Source organism: Plasmodium vivax, chromosome 9 (genome assembly GCF_000002415.2).
Source record: "Plasmodium vivax chromosome 9, whole genome shotgun sequence".
Lineage (NCBI taxonomy): Eukaryota > Apicomplexa > Aconoidasida > Haemosporida > Plasmodiidae > Plasmodium > Plasmodium vivax.
In genome coordinates, this window is record NC_009914.1 from 835,841 (window position 1) to 857,980 (window position 22,140).

Sequence of the window (22,140 nt, forward strand, 5' to 3'; positions counted from 1 at the left end):
GTGGAACGCACAGCTCCAAAACCAACCAGTTAAGATGAAATTATTCGAAAGGGTTGTCAAATGGTTAACTCACCAACTCATCAACTCGTCAACTCATCGTGTGGGGAGTTCCCATTTTGCGTTTGGCCACTGGTCTGCTTTCGTTTTTATTTTGCGTAGCCATACCCCCGGGTGTGTGCACCTGTGGGTGTTCACTCTGCACACTCGTAGGAAGCATCGCTTCGTTCTTGTGCTAACGCTTGGCTCACCTTGCGCGCCGGTGGAGGGAACTTTCCTATGTGGGTGTTACTTCCTAGCAGAAGCGGGAAGCAGATGTGTCAGGCATGCGCTAAGACAGATGCAAACGAGGGAGAAAAAAAAAAAAAAAAAAAAAAACATACACACGTGGAGCGTACGCGCGGTGTGTACTTTGCGCATGCTCACGAGGAAGAGGCTGACATCTCCCCACGGGCAGTTATTCTCCCGATCGACGCGTGAAAAGAGAAAAAAAAAAGAAAAAAAACTAAGTGCACCTCCACTCGCAGCGCTCCCCTTTGCAAAAAATAAAAAAGAAAAAAGGCATCATTTCAGCCAACTGGAAGCGACTCCCCCGTGTTTATAACCTCACCGTTTGGTACCTCCCCAACTGCACGCAGGAGGGGGTTAAAATGAACGATGGTCCATCCGTGTGCATGAGAGGAGATACTTTTCTTGCCTCCCCATTTAGTGGCACTCACAAAATGGGACCTTCCAATTTTGAGTAAACTCTTTTCCAAGGAGTGTCGTGGCAGGTAGGGTGTTCCTCCATCTGGGTGACTGCTCCAGCCTCCTGCACACTTTCCACTCCTCAACGCGGTTTCAAATTCGCAGATTTAGGAGAGGCGCCACTCTGCCCCTTGTGGGATGCGCGCAGTGTGTCCCCCCTCGGGTTAGCAGCCGCATGGGGGGAGAGCCAAAAGGGAAAATCGGTTCGGCGTGATAAGAGGTACCCATAAATTGGACGTAGCTTTGTGGAGCGGCACAAGCAGTAGAGACGCTCAAGCAGCAGAGACACACAAACAGCAGGGGGGTAAACGGAAAGGACTCCTTGCCAACGAGGGGGGAGGACCTCACCGCTGTGATTAGTTAAGCAGCTTTTGATGCGCCCTCCCCTCGCGATGAATGAGAAGAAGCAACCCAGCATAGCCAACCTGTTCGCGGCGAACAGGGATGGCGGCGGGAGGGGGAACCAAAACAGCGGGGGGGGCGGTGGAGACGACAAAAGGGTTATCATAGACCGGGAGAAGAAGCAGTCCATCTGGTCGCTGTTCACCCAGGTGGATGCGTCCGGGGGGGGTGCACGGAAAAGGAGCGAAGGTGGGGATGATGGTGGTGGAGAAAGCCCCCCTGCAGACGTGTTTTTCACCCCGAGAAATGCGCCGCGGGGGGGGGCCGACAAGGGGGCAAACCGCCACGCGGGTGGTCACTCTGCTAGTCACTCTGCTAGTCACTCTGCTAGTCACTCTGCTAGTCACTCTGCTAGTCACTCTGCTAATCAATCTGCTAATCAACCTGCCAACCGCGCCGTTACCCACGGGGCCAAGCAGGGGCTGTTCAAAAACGTGCAAGAAAATCAGGACATCAGAAAAGAAATAGAAAACATAACGAGCAGCTTCAAACGGAAGAACAACATTTTACTGGGGGACAAAACGGACGACAGTGTGCTGAGCAGCATCCTCTCGAGGAAGAGGACAAAAATGAACGTCGAGGGGAGGGAGGTAGCTCCGTGCTTCACCCCCCCCGCGGGAGGCTCCTGCGCGTCCTACAACGCATACAAGGAGTTCTTCGCAAAGGGGGCCTCTAGCCAAGGTGGGACGGGCGAAACGAAGGTGATCGATAAGAAGACGCTCCTGGATGATTTGGCGGCGAACAGAACGAGGCACCAAATTGAGGGCGACAATGTGGTGAGTCGCATGAAGGGGGGGAGCGAAGCGAGTCAAACGAGCCAGGTGAAGGGGACAAACCAGACGAGTGCCGCCAACCATGCGAGCGCCGCCAACCTTGCGAGCGCCGCCAACCATGCGAAGGGCGCAAGGGAGGAACGCCCCCCACACACGTGCGTGCTGAAGAAGAAGAACGTGTGCGTCCCCGTAAACGTAGTGAACGAGCACAACCAGCAAAACGTTATTAAAATGAGAAAGGCACACCAAAAAATTTTTAAAAAGGACACCTTCGACCTCTTTCACCACCTGGGAGACGACCTATTCAGGCACATCGTCTCGAACGTGAAAAGTAAAAAAAACCTCCTCCTCCTAAACAAACGATTTAGAGACATGGTCCGTTGCCTCAGAGTGAAACTCATTTACGATGGGACATTAAAAAATACAATTCCTCCAGAGAGCATTATAAAAACGATGTATACGTCCGACAAGCTGCAAGTGCTGGACCTTTCAGGATGCTCTCATCTCTCCTCTCACCATTTTAATTTACTATGCAATTCTAATAATATAAAATTTGATAGGACCTTAAAAATACTATGCCTAAATGGATGTACCAAACTTACCGATTCCAGTTTGAAGGTACTTCTCCATCGCTTTAAGTGCCTCTCCATTGTGGATCTTCGTAACTGCTATAAGATCAGTCATGATGGGATCTACCCCTTGAAATTTAAAAGCGCCTTGGTGAAATTGTACCTTGGGAATACCTCCTCCTCTACGGTCTCTAATTACCATTCTGATGATACCCTCCGTGTACTCTTCAGCTGTGTGCCTCCTGCATCGGGGGAATCTACCGCTCATAGGGTAACTCCCCAGGGTGGTGAGATGGATGTGCAGATCGACACCCCACTGAAGCTACTCTCCTGCTTCGAAATCACCAATGCGAAGCAACTCAGCGATATTTCGTACCTCTATATAATTTCTAAAAACCTTAAGGTGCTTAACCTCCGGGGGTGCAACGTTGATGATAGGGCGGCCATCTTCTTCAAATGCCTCACCAACCTCATCGCTTTGAACGTAGCAGACACGAAGGTCTCCAATGAGGTGATCAAAACGGTCTGCGCTCACTCACCCAAGATGCGGATCCTGGACATCTCCAAAACGACGGACGTCCAGAACGACACCATCTTGACCGTCGCGCGAAGTTTGAAGCGCCTCCGGAAGGTTAAGGTGTCCTCGTTGCAGTAATGGGGGAGCGATAGTCCTTTAAGCTGCGGGGGCGTAGCAAAGCGGCATAGTAAAGCGGCATTCTCACCTACCACCCCGCTTCATCACCCCTACTTCATCACCCCCACTTCATCACCCCCACTTCACCACACCGCCGCCTCTCAGACACGTGGACAATTTCTCCGTCCGGGAATTCCTCAAACACTGCAGGGACCTCGTAGCAATCGATTTCTCCAGCTGCTGGAAAGTTAACAACTCCTTTTGCCACGTGAACGGGCTGGAAGTCGCGTCAGGTGAGGACCACCGGGGGAAAGCACATCCTTTAGGGGGGCATCCCCCACTCAACATGGCCATGAAGCGGCACCAGCACATGGCATGCATTACCCACTAAGCAGCATCAACACATGGCATGTATTACCCACTAAGCAGTGCACGCAGTTTATTCCCTTTTTCACACGCGGTGGATTCACCCCCCTTTTTTTATATTTTTGTTGCCTCCCCACCCCCCAACCGCAGGGCCCAAGCTGACGGACGTGGGTGTCTACCAGTGCTCAGTCGACCGCAGGGCCTGCGAAGGGGCCCTCACCGAAGTCGGCTGCTCCTCCGTGCGCGTGCACATATACAACGTAAGCGGGAAGCGTGGCGCCGTGGGGGCAGCGCGACTGTCGGCGGGACCCCCCGCAGATCAGACGCAAGTTACGAGTTTCCACCGCGCCGTTACTTTATATATTTTGCTATTTTATTTATTTATTTTTTTTTTCCCAAACGCCCGCGCAGGAGCTGAAAATATTTGAGACATCCATTTACGCGGACGTGGACGCCCTGGATCAGGGCGAATGAGGGGGAACTACAAATGGCCCCGCCCTCGCACTTCCCGGGGCGTTTTTCCCCACTTTGAGTTTGAAGAGGCCACATTTGTGCGCAACGAGTTTTTTGATCGTTTTTTGGTCGTTTTTCGGTCGTTTTTCGGTCGTTTTTCGCCATTTTAAGGCCTCCACTTAACAGCCTTTTTAATCCTCCTCTTAACCCTCTTTTTAACGGCCTTTTTAACGCCCTTTTACTCGCCTTTTTAACCCTTTTTTTTCCATTTTTTTTCCCATTTTTTTCCATTTTTGAATCCCCCTTGTAATTCTTCCACTTCTTCGCATTGTTCATTTTGAAACGCACAAATTGGCTGTACAGATTACCCCTTTTTTAAAACGAATTAAGTTGACCATTTTTTTCTGATCATTCCGCCGGCCCTGTTTCCTTTTGCGGAGAAGCGGTGAAGTGGCGAAGCGGCATGTACCTATTTACGTAGCAAAATAATGTATATATAATACATAATAATATATTATGTAATATCTTTTCACTTGCGCGCGTATGCACTGCCTCCCGCGGGCATATTTTTCAACCCCCTGGCCGATTGGCGCATCTTCCCTCCGTTTCTTCTTTCGCGTCCATCCGCATGTTCTCTGCAACGAAATAAGTGCTATGCGAACGGAAAGGGAAGGAAGCAGTGCGCCCATTTTAACTTTTTTTTTTTTTTTTTTTTTTTTTAACCGATTGGAAGAATAATTCCCCCAGCGCGTATAGCTGCACTGCAGTCCGAACGGAAACTTTTTGACTGGCGCGAGTGAAGCGTCCCAAAAGTCAAGTGGTCAGTTGATTATTCTTTTCCCCTTTCCGCTTACCCCTTTTGCACATAAAGCATATAAGTCGCCCCTTTTCCATGACGCCTTGCGTCGTGCGTTCCCCACGGAGATAAGAATTACCAAAGGGAGGCAAACAAACCGGCAGACAAACCAAATAACTGAAATGAACTAGCGAGAAGAGACAAACGCGAAGGGGACACTTTATTACTTCGCCCTTTTGTGAAGAGAAGAACGGGGAGACACGCATTTAGTTCTCGTCAGGGGAGAAATCAGTATTATCTTAGAAGCGAAGTGGAGCTGCTAATCCCACTTGCGTGCCATCTCACCGTGCATGTAGGCTGACTCGCTTAGGATGGGTGACGGGGAAGAGAGCAGCGGCGTACGGGGCGATGGCCAGTTGGCCCACGACCCGGCCGACGGAGGAACCAGCGAAACGTCGAACACGTACGAGGACGCCGTGGAGAATGGAGACGTCCCCAATGAAGCGAACGCACAGGGGAGTGCGAATGGCGGGTTGGAGGGTCCCTCACATCAACGTGGTGATGCAGCTCACCCCCCGCTACGCCATCCTGATGAGGCTGCCCATCTACCGCTACGCCATCCTGATGAGGCTGCCCATCTACCGCTACGCCAACCTGATGAGGCTGCCCATCTACCGCTACGCCAACCTGATGAGGCTGCCCATCTACCGCTACGCCAACCTGGTGACGCAGCCCACCTGCCGCGAACCACCCTGCGAAACCGATTCTGCAAAAGCGCGCCCAGCGCGGCCCCCCCAGGGGCACCCCAGGGGAAGGAAGAAGACCCCCCCAAAGACGAATCCGAAAAGGAGCAAATCCCCTCTGAACTGGAATGTGCCATATGCATGAAGCTGCTAATCATACCAGTGACCATCCCATGTGGGCATAACTTCTGCAGAGACTGCCTAGAAAAAGCCAAAGAGTACAAAAACGCATGTCCCTTGTGTAGATCCAATATGGGGGATAAGAAAAACATTAACATTTTGTTGGCTGACCTGATTAAGGAGAAGTACCCCCTGACATATGCCAAACGAGTAGAAGAAATGGAAATGATAAAAAGAGAAAAGGAAAAAAAAATACTAAAGGAAAGATTCGATGCTATTAAAAACTCGTCTGTCATCCCTCTCTTTAAAGTCCCCCTGGTGTTTGGCCCCTACTTCCCAGGAGAGGTATTCGACCTAAACATATATAATGAAAAGTTTATAGACCTTATAGAGCTCATATCAAGTGAGCGCACCTTCGCCATCACCTCTAGTAAAGACAAATCGAGTCATGGGGACGAGAAGATGTATGGGATTCACGTAAAAATTCTGGAGCAGAACAAAACCAACCAGGTCTTCTGCATCAAATGCGTGGCCAACTTCCGAGTCATCCTCTATAACATTATACACTTCCACCAGTATGAAAATTACATTGCCAGTCACTCCCCCCTCTTTGACGAGTCCATTTCGCTCAATTTCTTTGAGTACAATTTGTTGCGGGCGGGAAGCGGAGTTGGCGGAGGAAGCGGAGTTAGCGGAGTTAGCGGCGGTAAGGGGGCCAACGGGGCGGGCGCTTCCCCCCCCGAAGAAGGCACCTGCACCTGCAAGTGCAATTGCGCTACGCCCGCCGCGCCTACCCATGGGACTACAGCAGAGTGTGCAAACCAAAGCACAACCGACGTGGGAAAGAAAAAAGTGGAAGACCTGAAGAAGCTGCTCAACACAATCGAGGTGGAGGATGACATAAACGCCATTTCGTCTTACTACGACAGGTACAGAAGCATAATTAGTGGCTCAACAGACACGAATGATTACCATGTGTATAACGCGGTGAATTACTATTCCTGTGTCATCTTCTCTAGGATCTGTCTCCTCTGCATAAGGTACCAGCTGAATCGCTTTGGCAATGCGGGCATACGTCTGTTTAATAGTAAATTTAGGAACGTCAAGCTTACCTCGTCTGAACCGTCTAACGAAGAGCTAGAAAACTTTTCCTACTGTCTTAGCAGCGCCATTATCTCTAGATCCATTCTCAAGTGGAGGTGGTTCAAGACAACCAACACCACGGAGCGCCTCGAGAGCATAACTCAATATTTTTTAAAAAAAAAAAATAAAAGCATTTTGGCCCTAGACAATTCCAGGTCCCCCATCATTCACCGCCTCTTCATGTTGGACTCCATTTCGTCTTCTCTCCTCATTTTGGTCTTCATCTCGGTGATCATATTTGTAAAGTACTTTCTCTACTGAGGTGGTTTGGGATTTGCCTCTCCTGGGATAGGGGAAAAAAGGGAAAGCCCTCTTCGTCATCTCCCCATTTTGCGCGTTTCTTTCAAAGCAGTCGTGGGTAAGGGGCCCATGTGGGGCGGCTATCCCACCACTGCTCCCGTTTCCCCTCCCTCTGCTTCATTTTTTTTTTTTGTACGCTTTGTAAACATAGCTGGATTGCCCCTCTTATTGCCCCTTTTTTAATTACGTTAAGATGATTCCCCCCTTTTTTACCTCTTTTTTTCCTCTTGCCCATCATGTGGTGACGAACCTTTTGATTGTACTCCCCAAACGGAATTAATTTTTTCCCCTTTGCGCACCCACTTGGGGTGGTTTTTACTTGTGGGCAGATCGCCTTGTGTCGACGCGGTTGGGCTAAACTGGTCCATATGAGTTTACCCTACAGCGGACCCAACCACCCCTCGTGTGCAGCCCATTTGGTAGGCGTGCACCCCTTGCGCTCTTTCCGCGTAGTCGTCAAACTGTTTACGCATTTAACTGCCCGTTGACCTTCCACCCATGACTCCTTTTCGTTGAAGGTGACTTAATGCGGGTGGTGGCAGCGGGAAACTGTGTGCTTTGTCGCTGGTAATTAGCGGCACCCTTTTTCGTGTTTGTGGGGGGAAGTCCCCGTCGAGATTGGCCCATCATCGAGTATCGCTCTATTGAGCGCTTCCCTTGCAACATGCTGACATCAATTTGGGGGTTAAACGTAGGAAAATCCCCCTGACGCAGTTCAAAGCGCGATCTTGGGGGGGCGCCCATCCCATCCTCCAGTTTTTAACCCTACAACTGATCGAATCTTTTTTTTTTTTTTTTTCGTCCGCTCGTTGCTACCATTTTTACATGCACAGTGCAGGTGACTTTGTCTCACCCCTCCGCAGCGGTCATACACTGCGGGGTTTGCTGAGCAGACGGCTCCGCCGATTGGCACTGGGCGCGCAGTCTGTTTTGTCGGCCATTTGATCAACGTCTGGTGTCATTAAGCGTTCAGAGGGGGGGGGAGTGGCAACGGGGGGAAAGGAAAAAGGAAGGCGGCGATTCCCACTCTCACTTTTCATGTATGCACGTATGCAAGTATGCAGGTATTTTTTTTTTTTTTTTTTTTTTTTTTTCTTCCCTCTCGAGCGATACGCACTTCGCCACAGTAGCATATCGGCACAGCAGCATATCAGCACAGCACCATTTCCCCACGCACCATTTTACCGCCACTCAGCGTGCACTCCTTTTAACCGCCCCCTCGCTTCGTTTTTTTCCCCCCCGCCGATTGCCTCAAATTCCCATTTTCTGTTGACCCATTTTTCACGGCACCGCTGCCCCCTTGAGGAGAGGCAAAATCTTTTTCATTCAAACGTAGAACCGACTCACCCACGCAGGGAGATTTTAAAACGCGCATTGGGATCTCGAGATCGCCGAAGAGTTTGTTCACTCGCCGCCATCGCCAGAGTCCCCGAGCATCAGTGCCACTTACCGCCTGCCGCTTAATGCCTGCCACTTTATGCGTGTGACTTACCGCGTACGCCTCGCCAGCGCAGCTCCTTTAAATCGACTGAGGCCCCTCACTGAACATCATGCCAATTGGAGTCCACAGCGAAACAGGGAAAGCCGACCAAAACGCACAAGAGGAGAAGAGGCCAACCAGTGACCCGGGGGCCAACAGGGAATAATCATATTTGACACGATTGCCCTCGAGAAGGAACCATCACAGAAAAAAAAAGCGAACGAAAATAATACGTAGGGAAGGCAAGGAAAAAGAACCCCCGCAGAGAGAGTGATAGTTACAGCTCCGCCTGCCGATAAGAGGAAAGAAGGGAGTTCCTTAACTAGGCATACACTTCGTTTTTACGAACTTTGCTGCCTCCATTTTTTTTTTTCCTCCCTTTCAATTTCATTTAAAATCTCCTTTCCCATTCTGATCGGCACGCTGCCACGAATTGGTGAATCTGTTGCCCCCCTGGACTTGCCACCCCCCTTCTTTAAATGTACATTTAAAAAAAAAAAAAAATACGAGCGGATGCGAGCTCATACTATGTATGCATCCCTGGTGATGCTTCCATATGTGATGTGCCTCGCCATTTGTTCGTTTCGCCGAGGTGAAGCGGCACGTGTATGCATAGCTGCGACGTGTGCGCATTTGTTAGCCCTTTCGTTGCTGCTCCATCAGACTGCTTCGCACCTCCCAACGTCTCACCCCACTCCAGATGAATAATGAGCCCTTCAGCTTCAACGCGAACGCCCCGTCGTACTACCCCGGAATGGCCTACCAGGGAGGAGGCGCCCCCGCGAGCCAGGAAGAGAATGACGCAGACAACGGCTCCTCCTGCCCGGGCACAGATAACACAGAGGACCCAGCTGTGACTGACGTGCAGGAGCAGCTGAAGAAAATGGCCATCAGTGAGGAGCCACCAGTGGAGCAAGACGAAGAAGAGGAACCCCCCACTGATTTAGAAAAAAAAGACCAAGTGGAAGATTCCCAAGGAGAAAAAGCAGAACAAGTGAAAAACAATTTGATTCAAGTAGACCCCAGACATCACTTAAACATTATTTTTATAGGACACGTAGATGCAGGGAAGTCAACCGCCTGTGGGAATATCCTTTACATTCTGGGGTACGTAGATGATAGGACCATCGAAAAGTATGAGCGAGAGGCCAAGGAGAAGAATCGGGAGAGCTGGTTTTTGGCGTTCATTATGGACATTAACGAAGAGGAGAGACAGAAGGGCAAAACCGTGGAGGTGGGTAGAGCCCACTTCGAGACCAAGGACAGGAGGTTCACAATTTTGGATGCGCCCGGGCATAAGAACTTCATTCCCAATATGATTAGTGGCGCTGCGCAGGCGGACATCGGCGTGCTGATCATTTCCGCGCGCAAGGGGGAGTTCGAGACGGGCTTCGAGCGCGGCGGCCAGACCCGCGAGCACACACTGCTCGCCAGGACGCTAGGTGGGCCCCAGCGGGAGCGGCTACCATGCCGTTCGCAGCGTGGCGGTTGCAATGCCGTTCGCAGCGGTTGCAATGCCCTTCACAGCGGTTGCTATGCCGTTCACACCGCTTAACATGCTTCACACCGCTTAACATGCTTCACACCGCTTAACATGCGTCACACCGCTTAACATGCGTCACACCGCTCACCCCCTCGCAGGCATCAACCAACTGATCGTGGCCATCAACAAGATGGACGACCCCACGTGCAACTGGAGCGAAGCGCGCTACGACGAAATACAAAAGAAAATAACCCCCTTCATAAAGTCCTGCGGATATAACATCAATAAGGACGTCTACTTCGTGCCCATCTCCGGGCTCACCGGGCAGAATCTCTCCGAGCACGTCTCGGATGAGAACTCAAAAATATACGACGCAAGGGCTAGTTGGTATGACACATCCAAGCCGACTTTATTTCAAATTCTAAACACGTTGCCACCCCCCCCCTGGGATGAAAAGGGACCTCTAAGAATCCCCCTCCTGGAAGGATACAAAGACAACGGGATCATAGCCGTTGGGAAAATAGAATCTGGGACTCTGTATGGAAATAATATGAGCTGCACTTTGATGCCAAATAAGTTGAAAGTCAAAGTGCTCAATGTCTGTTTGGAGGAGGATGAAGTGCCCTATGCCAAGCCGGGGGAAAATGTTCGTGTGAAACTTCTAGGCGTAGAGGAGGATCAAATTAGCAAAGGATTCGTCCTGTGCGATTCGGTGAACCTCTGCTCCGTTGTTAGCGAGTTTATAGGAAGGGTAGCCATTGTGGAGCTCCTCGAACACAAGCCAATCATCACCGCGGGGTACTTCTGCATCTTCCATGCGCACACCACTTGTGAGGAGATACAGTTCGTGGACATGCTGGAGGTGATTGATAAGAAAACAAAAAAGAAAAAAATAAAACCAAAGTTTATTAAAAACGACTGCATCGTCACTGCGCACTTCTTACTCTCCAACCCTGTGTGTATTGAGGTGTATGAAAAGCTTCCGCAGTTGGGGAGATTCACCCTGCGCGATCAAGGCAAAACCATAGCCATCGGGAAGATACTCGAGCTGAAGGGCTAACCTCGAGGGGGGAACAAAGAGTGTCGTCAGGGGGGAAGAATGGTCGCCTGGAGTCCGCGGCGGTGTTCCTACGTTTATGTTTACTTTCAATTTGCATGACTTTTCTATATTTTTCTTCTTGTGAGCGATCCCCCAATGGCGCTCCCCCCCAGTGTGCCACCTAACGGATGGTCCTAACTTCCTATACCCGGAGAGACCCCCCTTCGCTCCATGTCTTTACTTTTTTCGTTCGTCCACTGGGCCGCAAAGAAATGAAACGTATCACCATCGGTAAAAAAAAATAAAAAAAATAAAAAAAAAAAAAAAGACGTGTCCCCTTCCTCGCAGTGCCGCGTGAACGTAGTGAAAAGGATAGCCCCCAGGGGGTGCCACGTTAGCGGTCCATACCTACGTTAGCGGTCCATACCTACGTTAGCGGTCCATACCTACGTTAGCGGTCCATACCTACGTTAGCGGCCCATACCTACGTTAGCAGCCGTACCAACGTTAGCTGGCTGGAAGATTTCCCAAAGGGGGCAACCACACGGCTAGGCTAACCGCCTGCCTTACCGCCATCCTCACCGCCAACCGCACGCCGACGTGCAATCCGCGGTCATTTTAAAAAATGCGCTTTTTTAAAAAAACTTGTTTTTGAGTTTCGCTTCGAAAAACATGCAGCATTGAAAAGGGTGTGCCGCGTGGGCGCTGCGCGGGAGGCCTCTCCCCCCTTTGCGCCATCGCACGGGGAGCCGCCCACGTGTGCACGGGGTTACGCAGTTGTTACGCAGTCATTGCGCAGTTATTAGCAGGCATTACGCAGTCACTGCGCAGGTGCGCCGGACGCACGCTGGATGCATCTCAGCATAGTCGCCGCGCGCGAAGGGGTAACAAATAGGGGGAGGAAAAAAAAAAAAAAAAAAGCAATCTGCAAAGTGTAATCTGCAAAGTGTAATCTGCAAACGTGAAATCTGCAAACGTGAAATCTGCAAACGTGAAATCTGCAAACGTGAAATCTGCAAACGTGAAATCTGCAAACGTGAAATCTGCAAACGTGAAATCTGCAAACGTGAAATCTGCAAACGTGAAATCTGCAAACGTGAAATCTGCAAACGTGAAATCCCCAACGTGAGAACGAAAAATGCTTCCAAGTGCGGCGCTCGGACAAATGCGCGAAGGTAACAACTTGTGCCTTTAAAATGGGGGCTCAAAAGGAAAAGGCTAAATCGGGTGGGGGCTGCCCCTCCTAAGTTCCACGCCGCTACCACTTGCGCGGTGCCAACCTGTCAACCTCCGCTGCTACTTCCGCCCTGCCGCCAACCTCTCAACCGCCGCTGCTACTTCCGCGGTGCTACCCCCCTCAGAGGTGCAACTTCCGCTGCTTGAAGAGCGCGCCAAGCAGGTTGCTGTTGCGCATCAGGTAAAAGACGATGACGGCGAAGATGAGCACCCAGATGATGCACCAAGTGGCCACCTCATTGTTATTCATGATGAGGTCCTCCTGGAGAGACAAATCAATATTGGCGATGATTTTCTCCCTCTTAGCACTGGTCGTTTTGAGGCTCTTCGAAATCACGTCTTCAAAGTATTGCGGCAGAACAAAATAGTTGTTTACCAGCTCGTATTTCTCCTTATTGTGGTGGAAATACAACGTGGGGAGAATCCAATTGAGGATCACCCCTTGGTAGGTATACGTATTCATAACCGTTTTGAAGGCCTCCTGTTTGAGCAGCTCCTTCTTCCCACTGTTGACCTCCTCCAGAGTGGCATTAATCTTTTCTACCATATCTTTCGAAAGGCTATTCATATTTTCATTATTATATACCAAGTCGCCAATTTCATAATACTCATACGGAATGCGCGTCGTTACGATGAACTTGTTAATGTCTTTATTGTGGCTCTTATCTGTGATGACTACGCAGCCGCTAAAGAGGGCGTCCACCACCATTCGGTTCAGCATGCCGGCAAACTTGGAGCTAATTACACACACTTTGCTCCTTCTAAGCATCTGGTGATACTCCTTCAGCTTGTTCTTTATCAACTTATGCGTCGTCTGCATGCCCCACACTTTCCAGTAATACAGGTCAAACTCATACTTCCTTATTCGGCTCTTCAAATTACTAACATTTTTATTATATATATAATCCATCACCTTCTGAATTAGGAAGTCATTGTAGTTGCTCGAGGTGGTGTTACAGAGGTACAGTACGTCTATATCCCTATGTGTGTTGCTTAGGAAGGTCGGCACGCTATCCTTGTAGGTGCATGCGGGGAGGTACAAATCTAGGAGAGAGTAGGAGAGCTCCAGCTTGGGGCTGCCCTTTTTCTTCTTCTTCTTCCTGGCGAGGTCGTAGTAAAAGGTGGGGCTCACCACCACATTCGACTTATCACTCGGGTCGTTCTCCTTCTCATCAAAGAGATGTTCAAACTGGTCCAGGCAGCAGGGATTCACCCCGTGGGGCAGGAACGCCCACAGCGTTTTGTTCTCATCCTCGTCGTGCTCGTCCTCTTGCTGGGCGCCATCCCCGGGTGAGCGGCCTCCGTTCGCCTCATCCTCCCGCTTCGAATTCTCCCCCCCACCGTCGCTACTCCCCGCCCCGGCCTTGCCCCTCTTCCCCTTCTTCTTGTGCCTATTCGCGATCACCTCCGTGGAGTCCCCACTGGACACCTTATTCCACAGGCTATTAACGAGCTTCCTCTTCTCCGCACCAGAGTCAATGCTATTCAAAGGGTTGTACTCGAAGATGTTCACCTGGTTCTGAAAAAAGATGTGCGGAAATAAATTCAAATAGGCGCTCTTCACATTGCTATCCCATCCGTCGTTTATAAAAATGAGGGTAGTCATCCTCGGCATGCTCTTCAGAAAAAAGTAATGATTATAATAGTTGGAGACAAAGCTGCTGTGCACGAAGATGATGTCAAAGGGCTCCCTTCCTATCTGCTTATCATAATTATGCAACAGGGTATGCAGATTCTTCGTAAAGAAAAGGGGGTAGTACTTGAACCCGTAGCCCCACATGTACGTGTTCCACTTCAGCTGACTCTCCATAACGTCATACAGATTGAAGAAGTACCTGTCCATGGAGGTGGAGAAGGCCTTCTTCGTGGAGAGGAATAACACCCTGGGTACTCTCAACACATATTTGGACGTGTCCCGCACGTCTGCCTTCGCATCCAGGGGGGGTAGCGGCACGAGGAACGATTCTGCCTTTGCATGTGGGGAGGCAGCTCCTTTCCCGGGGGCGGCACCTTTATGCGGGCCCGCCTCCCTATACCGCTTCACCATCGACTTCACGTCCACGCTCAAACTCTCCAGCATGTATTCCAAATTGTTATAATTAATGAAGGACAGCACGCAGTTCTTCGCCTTACTAGACGCGCAGTTACACTCATGCAGGTTGTCACTCTCCCCCGCGATTAATCCGCGAAGCAGTTTCTCATTTTCTAATTTGCTCTTTCTTATAACGTGGCTACTAATGGATCCACTCTCCACCGTATCGTTATCATCCAATTGGTTTACGTCTGCAAACATGCCCGTCTTCTTCTCCTTCTCCTCATCACTCATTTCTTCGTAATCTACACTCGTATCATTTGCGCTGATGTAAATGTGCCTTTCAAATTCGTCATCTATATGGTACCTATTCTTAATGTCCTCCTCACTTGTTATATCATTTAGAATCTTCCTCTCGTAGGAATATGGGTTGTACCTTCCCTTGAGGGAGCTAAAAAAGGTCTTCAATTTGGAGTTCTTCTCCTCCAACTCTTTGCTGCTTCCACTGCCACTCATCCCTTTACTCTTGTTAATCAAATTTTGCAATTCCCTTAGGAGGTCCCTTTCACTCTGGTTATGCTGCAATTTGATGAACTCCTTACTTGCAGATCCATCCATTACACTCTTGTCTAATGCGAAGGGCGCGTTTTGGTTATTCTGCGCGTTGAGGAAGTTGCCCAACAGCGACTGGATGTCCCCCATCAGTTTATTGTTCCCGCCTCCCTTCCCGTCCGCCCCGAGGTTGCCCAGCAGGCTGGTCAGGTGCTCCATCGGGTTACCTCCCTTTCCGTCGGCTCCATTATTCCCTCCTAGATTGCCCAGCAGGCTGGTCAAATGCTCCATCGGGTTGCCTCCCTTCCCATCAGCTCCTTTGTTTCCCCCTAGATTGCCCAGCAGGCTGGTCAAATGCTCCATCGGGTTACCACCCTTCCCGCCGCTGTTCCCCAGCAGGCTGGTTAGGTGCTCCAGCGGATTGCCTCCCTTCCCGTCGGCGCCCTTATTCCCGCCGAGGTTGCCCAACAGGCTGGTCAAATGCTCCATCGGGTTGCCCCCCTTCCCGTCGGCGCCCTTATTCCCGCCGAGGTTGCCTAACAGGCTGGTCAAATGCTCCATCGGGTTTCCCCCCTTCCTGCCGCCATTCCCCAGCAAGCTGGTTAAATGCTCCAGAGGATTTCCGCCCTTCCCATCGCCTCCCTTTCCCCCACCGGCATTCATCATGTTCAGCAAATTTCCAATAGATTCCATGGGGTTAGCCTTCTGCCCATCTGCGCCGGCCCCCTTTCCACCGAACTGCTTCAGCATGTCCATCATTTTGCCCATATCGAAATTATTCAAATTTGCACCTCCCCCTCCAGCATTTGCGCTTCCGCCGCCCGCATTTGCATTCCCCCCTCCAGCCGCTGCACTCCCGCCGCCCTTACCCGAGGCGGTATTAAACATGTTCATGAGATTCTCCAGGCCTCCCCCTGACGAGCCCGCCTGGTTTAAAAGATTATTTAACATGTCAAAGTGGCCGCCATTATTATTTGCGTTTCCGCCTTTGCCTCCTTTCCCGTTGAGGGAATTCAAAATGTCCCCCAGCTGGCTAAAGTCGAAGCCTCCCTTCCCCGGTTTGTCCTTCCCCCCCCCTTCATCGGTGTTATTGGACTGGTTATTATCATTTGCGCAAGTTACAAATACGATGATGAATGAATACAAAAATACACATCTGGTAAATATATTCATTTCTACGAAAAAATAAAATAAATTAACATTAATGGAATGGATGTTACGTTAGGGGAAGAGTTTAAAAAAAAAAAAAAACTCCGCTGTCATCTGGTTAAAAGAAGGTGTATCTCTGCGCTCGTTAAATGGTACGCGCGCGGGGGAAATCACTGATGCGCAATTGGTGAGAAACCAGTGGGGTTAATCAGTGGCGCGCGACCAGAGACGTACGACCTGGGACGAACGACTAGCTGCGCGCAGTCAACTGAACAATCAAATATGTACACGCAGGGGAGGTTTTCTTTTTCTTTTTAAGACAAAAAACGGGTGATCTGGGGTATGGAGAGGGCACATTACTTTTATTTCATTTTTTCAACACTTAAAATGTACACAAAAAAAAAAAAAAAAAATTAATGGAAACGCATAATGCTAATGATATTAGCGAGAGAGGATGTAATTTACAATTTAGGGGGCGAACACCCGGGGCTTTTTTTTTGGCCTTGTGATGCGTACGCGTGTTGGCAAAATGGGTAAGGGATGGAAGAGCGCGAATGTGTACGTATGATGAGAAGGTACACAAACGGTGGTACGTACGCGATGGCACATAACAGCTCGTACGTACGCTGTGGCGCGTAAACTATGGTATGCACGCGAACGCGAATATGCAAAGCGCATATGCGAATGTACACGCGCGTGCGCAAAGACTTGAATTTACCCAAGGAGCGCGCATATGCCTACATGCTCCTCTTTGAAATTGGCGAAATGTGCTTCCGATGGGTGTAAAAATAAATTTCAGCATGTGCTACTTATTGCTAGCCTTTTTTTTTTTTTTTCTCGTAAATGCCTGAACAGTTCAGGCGAAATTCACAATGAAAGCACGAAACAGAATGGAACAAAATGGGCGTGCAGGTAACATGCGCTGAAAGACGCGCGGCGGGATGGAGAAAAATGGGACAAAGCGAACAAAATGGAACAACGCGAACGAAGCGAACGAACCAATTCAGAGAAATTCACACAACTGTGCGGGATTTACTCCGGCCACAGATAACACACGCATGCCGCTAACCGCTTCGCGGCTGGGCACGCAGCGCTGACGGGGAAAACTCCTGCGGCTGTCGTTCTCACTCCCTCTCTATGGTGTGGCAAAAGCAACAGCGCGCATGCCTAGGCCAGGCTGCGTACACGTCACGTGCATACGTATGTATATATATGTATATTTATATGCATATACGCAGCTACGCAGCGTGGCCGTTCCCTTACGAGTTCCCCCCTGGGGCGAAGTCAATGGGAAAGTGGCTAACCACGTAAAGATGAGATCATGTAATAAACGCATACGCGCATGAATGCCCAATCAGGTAGCTTCTTACGTAAAGGCAAATCACACGAACGGTATTTGCAAAAAAAAAAAAAAAAAAAATATGACCTGTTCAGGTAAATTCGAACATATGATAAATTATGTATGCATCCCAAAGGGGGAAAACCAAATTTGCGTTGTTCTTTCACGCGAGGGTATATATGTAAGCATTACGCTAACTTCATCTTAAGGTGAGTTTTTCTCCTACAATGCGTTCTTTTTTTTTTCTCTCTCCTTTTATCGTCAAATGGTTGCTAAAATGGGGTTATAAAAAGGAATGAAAAAAAAAATGCATATACAAAAATATATCAGCATGTCATGTGAGCGAGGTATGCAAAAGCAAGAGTATTTATATTTTTTTTTTTGTGGGGAATTGAGCAAACAAGAAAGAGTACAATTTTATATTGGGCAAACGCGCTCTCCCGCAATTGAGTAAAAATGGCAAAATAACAAGTCGAAGGGCACCGAAACGTGTTCCCCCGCCCCCCAAAAAAAAATACTGCAAATGTGGGGAGACCCGACCCTGTAAGGATAAAGTATACCTTCAAGGAAGATACGTTTGGCGCTGCAAAATGATGGATCGACAGCGCGTGGCCCATACATAGAATGGGAACACCGCCAAAGGTTATATCCATACCACATAGGGTCATTTATCTACATAATTTCCTCGCATGTAGATGCATACACTGTACAGCAGAAGAAAGGTGCACGGGGAGGATTTGCTCTACGACGCGGGGGCTTCATACCGCATGCAGGTAAGGGGGCCCCATTTGTCAGATTAAAAAAGCACTCGCAGGGCAAAAAGAATGCGCCTCCCGTATGCGAAGAAGCCGCATCACTTAAACGCGAGGGGGCGCATGTGACACTAGGGGGAAAAGAAACAAAAAAACAACCGCAAAAGTGCAAAGCGGCAAAACTGCAAAACGGCAAAACTACAAAACTGCAAAATCGCGTACGCGCCCTCCTGTGGAGATGCCAATCGCGATCGAGAGGTGTCCATAAAAATGCCCCCTGACGCCGCCCCGCTTTGTCCCACACAGGTACTTAGCAGCGGCAAAATAAAACAGTTCGCGGAAGGTCTGTACTATGTTTTTTACAGATGTGAGATTTATAAGCAAGCTAGCGAGAAACAAACTTAACAAGAGGAGAAGCTGGATCAAGCGAAATAAAAAATGGATGCTACCTAAGGTTGAGAAATCGTACCTGAAACAGGAGCAAGACTTCGTCGTGCAGCACAAGACTGTGCCCCAGGGAGGGGGGTCCCATGCAGGGAAGGAAGCCACGCGAGGTGAGGTAAAATATGAAGAAGGCAAAACTGGGGAAGCACCCAGTGACTTTAGACGCATCCTAGAGGAGACAACCCGAAAGGAAAAAAAACATTTAAAACCTCATGAGTATAAGAAGCTGCTGAAGCGTAAGGTTGGCAGTGGCGCCACCCCTAATGATGACAAGCTACAGTTAAAGCACCTCCTACGTAGTGGCAAAGGGGAAAAAACACACAAGGGGATGCAAATAGACATAAAAGACTACCAAGATGATGAGAAGGAAAGGAAGAAAAACGAAATGAACACATTTTGGTACATGCCAAATCCCTTTGAAAAAAAAGGGGTATACGGAATGAAAGAAAATTCTTTTTACAAATCATTTATGAGAGACAGGGAGAGACAACTGGACTACATCAACACGAGCAAGTTAAACGAAAGTGAGCAAAAGTTACTCAATGAAATGCGAAAAAGGGGAAACAATGTTAGCGGAGAACTGCTCAACGAGAGTGTAACTCCCCTGGATGGGAACCAAAAAAGAGAAAAAAAAATCCGCATTAATCCCAAAAAATACTGGTTTGATGATGCGTACCGTTCGCCAGATATCCCCACCTTGAGCAGCGTCAAAGCAAGGGAACTGAGATTCCTCATGATGAACGAGGCTAAGCTAGTTAGGAAGGGCAAACCTGTTGACGTAGAATTATGGCTAGCTTTTATGAACCGAGTGGTGAATCTGTCCAGCAAGGTACACGTACGGAGTCTCCTTCGATATTTACAAACCATTGCATCTGTCAAGGTGAAGAACAAAAAAATGATAAGTGAAATCCTGTGTGAAATTTTAAAAAGAGAAAATATGATGAAGCCAAAACATTACGTCTATCTATTCCAAGGGTGCTCTAGATTGAAGTGGTCAAACCTCCAATTGATCTATGCGCTAAAAAACATGACACTCTGTTGGCCCATCCTGAGGAACAACTTCCTTGTGAAATGTGCAAACTCGATTAGCAAGCTGGGGTTGGCAAGCAGCCTGTACAGTAAGGCCTTTCAAATTACGCTGAGCGAACGACTGGGCAATTTCTCAGGCAAGAATTTGAAGGCCATCAAGGCCATCACCTTTTTGGAGCTTTTCACTGAGGAGATGATTTGCAAGTTCATTTCGCTTGCCTGTTTTTACAGAGAACATTTTAACTACTACACGCGCCACCTGCAGGTGCTGCACCTGTACGTCACGCTGTTCTGCCCGTCCCTGTGCGACCGGCTGACGGGGGAGCAGCGGGCCTTCCTCTGGCGCTACTCGCGCGGCGCCAACTGGAAGGAGATCCGCAGGAGGGGCGGCCGCGCGAGCAGCGGTGAAGAAAGCAGTGATGAGGAGAGTGATGAGCAAAGCGACCGGTGCAGCAGTGATTCGGAGAGTGATGAGGAACGCGGCGAGCAGAACGATGAGCCACTGAGCGACCCGCCCCCCCAGCAGGGCGCCCAAATAGGAGACAAAATACGCGGCGGGTTCACAAGCACGCTACACAAAGAAATCAGTAGCATCCTCACGCTAATAAAAATAGAGCACCTGAATTCGGTCGCCTGTGGACCATTCATAGTAGACATATATCACCCCCCCTCAAATTACATCATCGAGGCAAACGCCCCCTTCCAATACTACCTTAACTCTGAAAGATTAACCGCCCTGTCAGAATGGAGGCACAAGTTCCTGGCGCGCATGGGGTTTAGGCTCATTCACATTTCGCACAAGGTGTGGAACAGCCTGCCCACTGAGAAGCAGAGGGTGGATTACCTGCTGCGCGTTTTGCCGGCGGGGATGCTCGGCCGGGCGCACCCCGGTGGAAAGGACTCTACTGCGGAGTTTCCCAGTGAGGAATACCCCGATGAGGAGTTCCCATGTGAGTTCCCCAATGAGGAATTCCCCTGCGATGAACTCCACGATGAGGAATTCCCATGTGAGCAGTTCCCATGTGAGCAGTTCCCCCGTGAGGAGTACCCCGTTAGCAACCCCCCCCTTGGGGTAACCCCTTGCTAGCTAAGCCTGCGCCCCTTTTCAGGGGGTCTCCCCTCGGTCACTACTTCGCATGGGAGAGAAGCGCACCCGTCCAGGGAGTTCCCCCACCAGCAGGGTAGCCGTGCGGATGGATGATCCTGCTCTTGGATGCCCTTGGAGGGACCTCCAAAACGATAAATCGAGTATTCCCCAGTGGAGGAAAACCCACTGAAGGGGCCCAAATTACAACTCAGGCGAACATGGCAGGGTGTTCCCATCAATTTTTTTTTCCTCTTTTTTTGCGTGCCTATGGGCTGGAAAATAACGGAGGTCATTAACTCCCCCTCCCCCCTCTCATCAACTGACACTGCAAAAGGGGAGTGAAAAAAAAAAAATACTCCCCTTTTTTTGCCAACCGAAATGTAGCCTATACGCTGGGTAAAGGGGAAAGATTTTTCTTCATGAAACATTTTTCTGAATGTGGATGCCCCCATGGGAAGCAGCTCACTTGGGCATGTGCAGCACCATGTATCAATTTTGCAAAAAAAAAAAAAAAAATAATAATATAAAAAATTGGTCAACCATTAATGGAAGCGTAACAAAACGGTGAAGCGACGAAGTGGCAGAGCGGCGACGCGCTTAACTGACGCCGCGGCCGCTACACCCCGCCGCCACACCGCCACAATGATGCAGTGCTTGAAGAGGGCAGTGGAGGGGCCCCGGAGACCCCCCGCCTTTCCCATCCACTCGAGAAGCCTCTTCTTAAGTAATGGGATGCTCGCCCCAAAGGCCAAGCCAGGGAAAAAGGGACAAGATAAAAAAGATGGCCGGGGGGGAACCACCACGGAGGGGAAGGAAGAACCAAAGGCACACATCTTTAACATCTACAGTACAGTCGAGAAGGACCATGAAATGCTGCCTGACCATGCCTACCCCAAATGGTTGTGGAAATTAGAAAAACCGATGAAGAGCTATGGCGAGTTGGCGCTGATGTTCCTCTACGGAAAGGTGAAACGAAAGGAGAGAAAACAAAATGGCCAATGTGCGGGGGCACAACACTAAAGAGGGTGGGTTGGGGCATGTCTCTCGTTTGGAAAAAGATGCCAAGTGGTTTCACACCAATGGGTGTCAATAGGAACAGCCGCGTCATGTGCCCATTTCCCTGACCATAAGAAAGAAAACCTACGTGCACGCTTTACCCCAGTGCCTCTGCTCATCGCGTTGGCAATGGCAATTTACGTTTTCCCTTTTCCCCTTTCCTTTAGGATGTGGAAAGGGCCACGGCAGACGATTACCATCGCTTTCGCAGGCTGCACAACAAGAACCTCATCAAGCTGAACAACATGAGGCTAAAGAAGTCCAAGCGGTCGACGGTCAAGCCGGTTTTTTGGGACCTCTAGGCGGGGCCGCTAACATGCGGTGATTGAGCAGCTGTTTTTTTTTGCCCCTTTTTCTTGGGTCCAGCCGGCAGGGCAAACCGCCCGTGTGCACACACGTACAGGATGTGTAGGCGTGTA

The 22,140-nt window shown here is 49.6% G+C and overlaps 6 protein-coding genes across 6 annotated transcripts, besides 12 other annotated features; 5 read left to right on the forward strand and 1 right to left on the reverse strand.

Moving 5' to 3' along the window:
* Positions 1–1,136: 1,136 nt before the first annotated feature.
* PVX_091775 (hypothetical protein, conserved) lies at positions 1,137–3,962 on the forward strand (the record flags this gene model as incomplete). The annotated part of the gene is made up of 4 exons (XM_001615297.1): positions 1,137–3,139; positions 3,288–3,415; positions 3,639–3,748; positions 3,900–3,962. The coding sequence occupies 4 exons, from the start codon at positions 1,137–1,139 to the stop codon at positions 3,960–3,962; spliced, it is 2,304 nt and encodes a 767-aa protein (XP_001615347.1).
* Positions 3,963–5,108: 1,146 nt separating this feature from the next.
* PVX_091780 (hypothetical protein, conserved) lies at positions 5,109–7,029 on the forward strand (the record flags this gene model as incomplete). Its single annotated transcript, XM_001615298.1, has 2 exons — positions 5,109–5,277; positions 5,536–7,029. The coding sequence occupies 2 exons, from the start codon at positions 5,109–5,111 to the stop codon at positions 7,002–7,004; spliced, it is 1,638 nt and encodes a 545-aa protein (XP_001615348.1). The 3' UTR covers positions 7,005–7,029.
* Positions 7,030–7,843: 814 nt separating this feature from the next.
* Positions 7,844–8,018: a microsatellite.
* A 250-nt stretch (positions 8,019–8,268) lies between these two features.
* Positions 8,269–8,318: a microsatellite.
* On the forward strand, positions 8,288–11,066 carry PVX_091785 (translation elongation factor EF-1, subunit alpha, putative; the record flags this gene model as incomplete). The annotated part of the gene is made up of 3 exons (XM_001615299.1): positions 8,288–9,004; positions 9,224–9,965; positions 10,165–11,066. The coding sequence occupies exons 2-3, from the start codon at positions 9,224–9,226 to the stop codon at positions 11,064–11,066; spliced, it is 1,644 nt and encodes a 547-aa protein (XP_001615349.1). The 5' UTR covers positions 8,288–9,004.
* Positions 8,739–8,916: a microsatellite.
* A 110-nt stretch (positions 11,067–11,176) lies between the features above and the next one.
* Positions 11,177–11,352: a microsatellite.
* Positions 11,353–12,066: 714 nt separating this feature from the next.
* Positions 12,067–12,091: a microsatellite.
* A 34-nt stretch (positions 12,092–12,125) lies between these two features.
* Positions 12,126–12,152: a microsatellite.
* A 176-nt stretch (positions 12,153–12,328) lies between these two features.
* Positions 12,329–12,359: a microsatellite.
* A 43-nt stretch (positions 12,360–12,402) lies between these two features.
* On the reverse strand, positions 12,403–16,038 carry PVX_091790 (hypothetical protein, conserved; the record flags this gene model as incomplete). The annotated part of the gene is made up of 1 exon (XM_001615300.1): positions 12,403–16,038. The coding sequence occupies one exon, from the start codon at positions 16,036–16,038 to the stop codon at positions 12,403–12,405; it is 3,636 nt and encodes a 1,211-aa protein (XP_001615350.1).
* Positions 13,030–13,052: a microsatellite.
* Positions 13,465–13,484: a microsatellite.
* Positions 14,264–14,293: a microsatellite.
* Positions 16,039–16,674: 636 nt separating the features above from the next.
* Positions 16,675–16,704: a microsatellite.
* A 1,229-nt stretch (positions 16,705–17,933) lies between these two features.
* On the forward strand, positions 17,934–20,665 carry PVX_091795 (hypothetical protein, conserved; the record flags this gene model as incomplete). Its single annotated transcript, XM_001615301.1, has 2 exons — positions 17,934–18,126; positions 18,412–20,665. The coding sequence occupies exon 2, from the start codon at positions 18,458–18,460 to the stop codon at positions 20,663–20,665; it is 2,208 nt and encodes a 735-aa protein (XP_001615351.1). The 5' UTR covers positions 17,934–18,126; positions 18,412–18,457.
* Positions 19,785–19,838: a microsatellite.
* A 642-nt stretch (positions 20,666–21,307) lies between the features above and the next one.
* PVX_091800 (hypothetical protein, conserved) lies at positions 21,308–22,023 on the forward strand (the record flags this gene model as incomplete). The annotated part of the gene is made up of 2 exons (XM_001615302.1): positions 21,308–21,631; positions 21,889–22,023. The coding sequence occupies 2 exons, from the start codon at positions 21,308–21,310 to the stop codon at positions 22,021–22,023; spliced, it is 459 nt and encodes a 152-aa protein (XP_001615352.1).
* Positions 22,024–22,140: the final 117 nt, after the last annotated feature.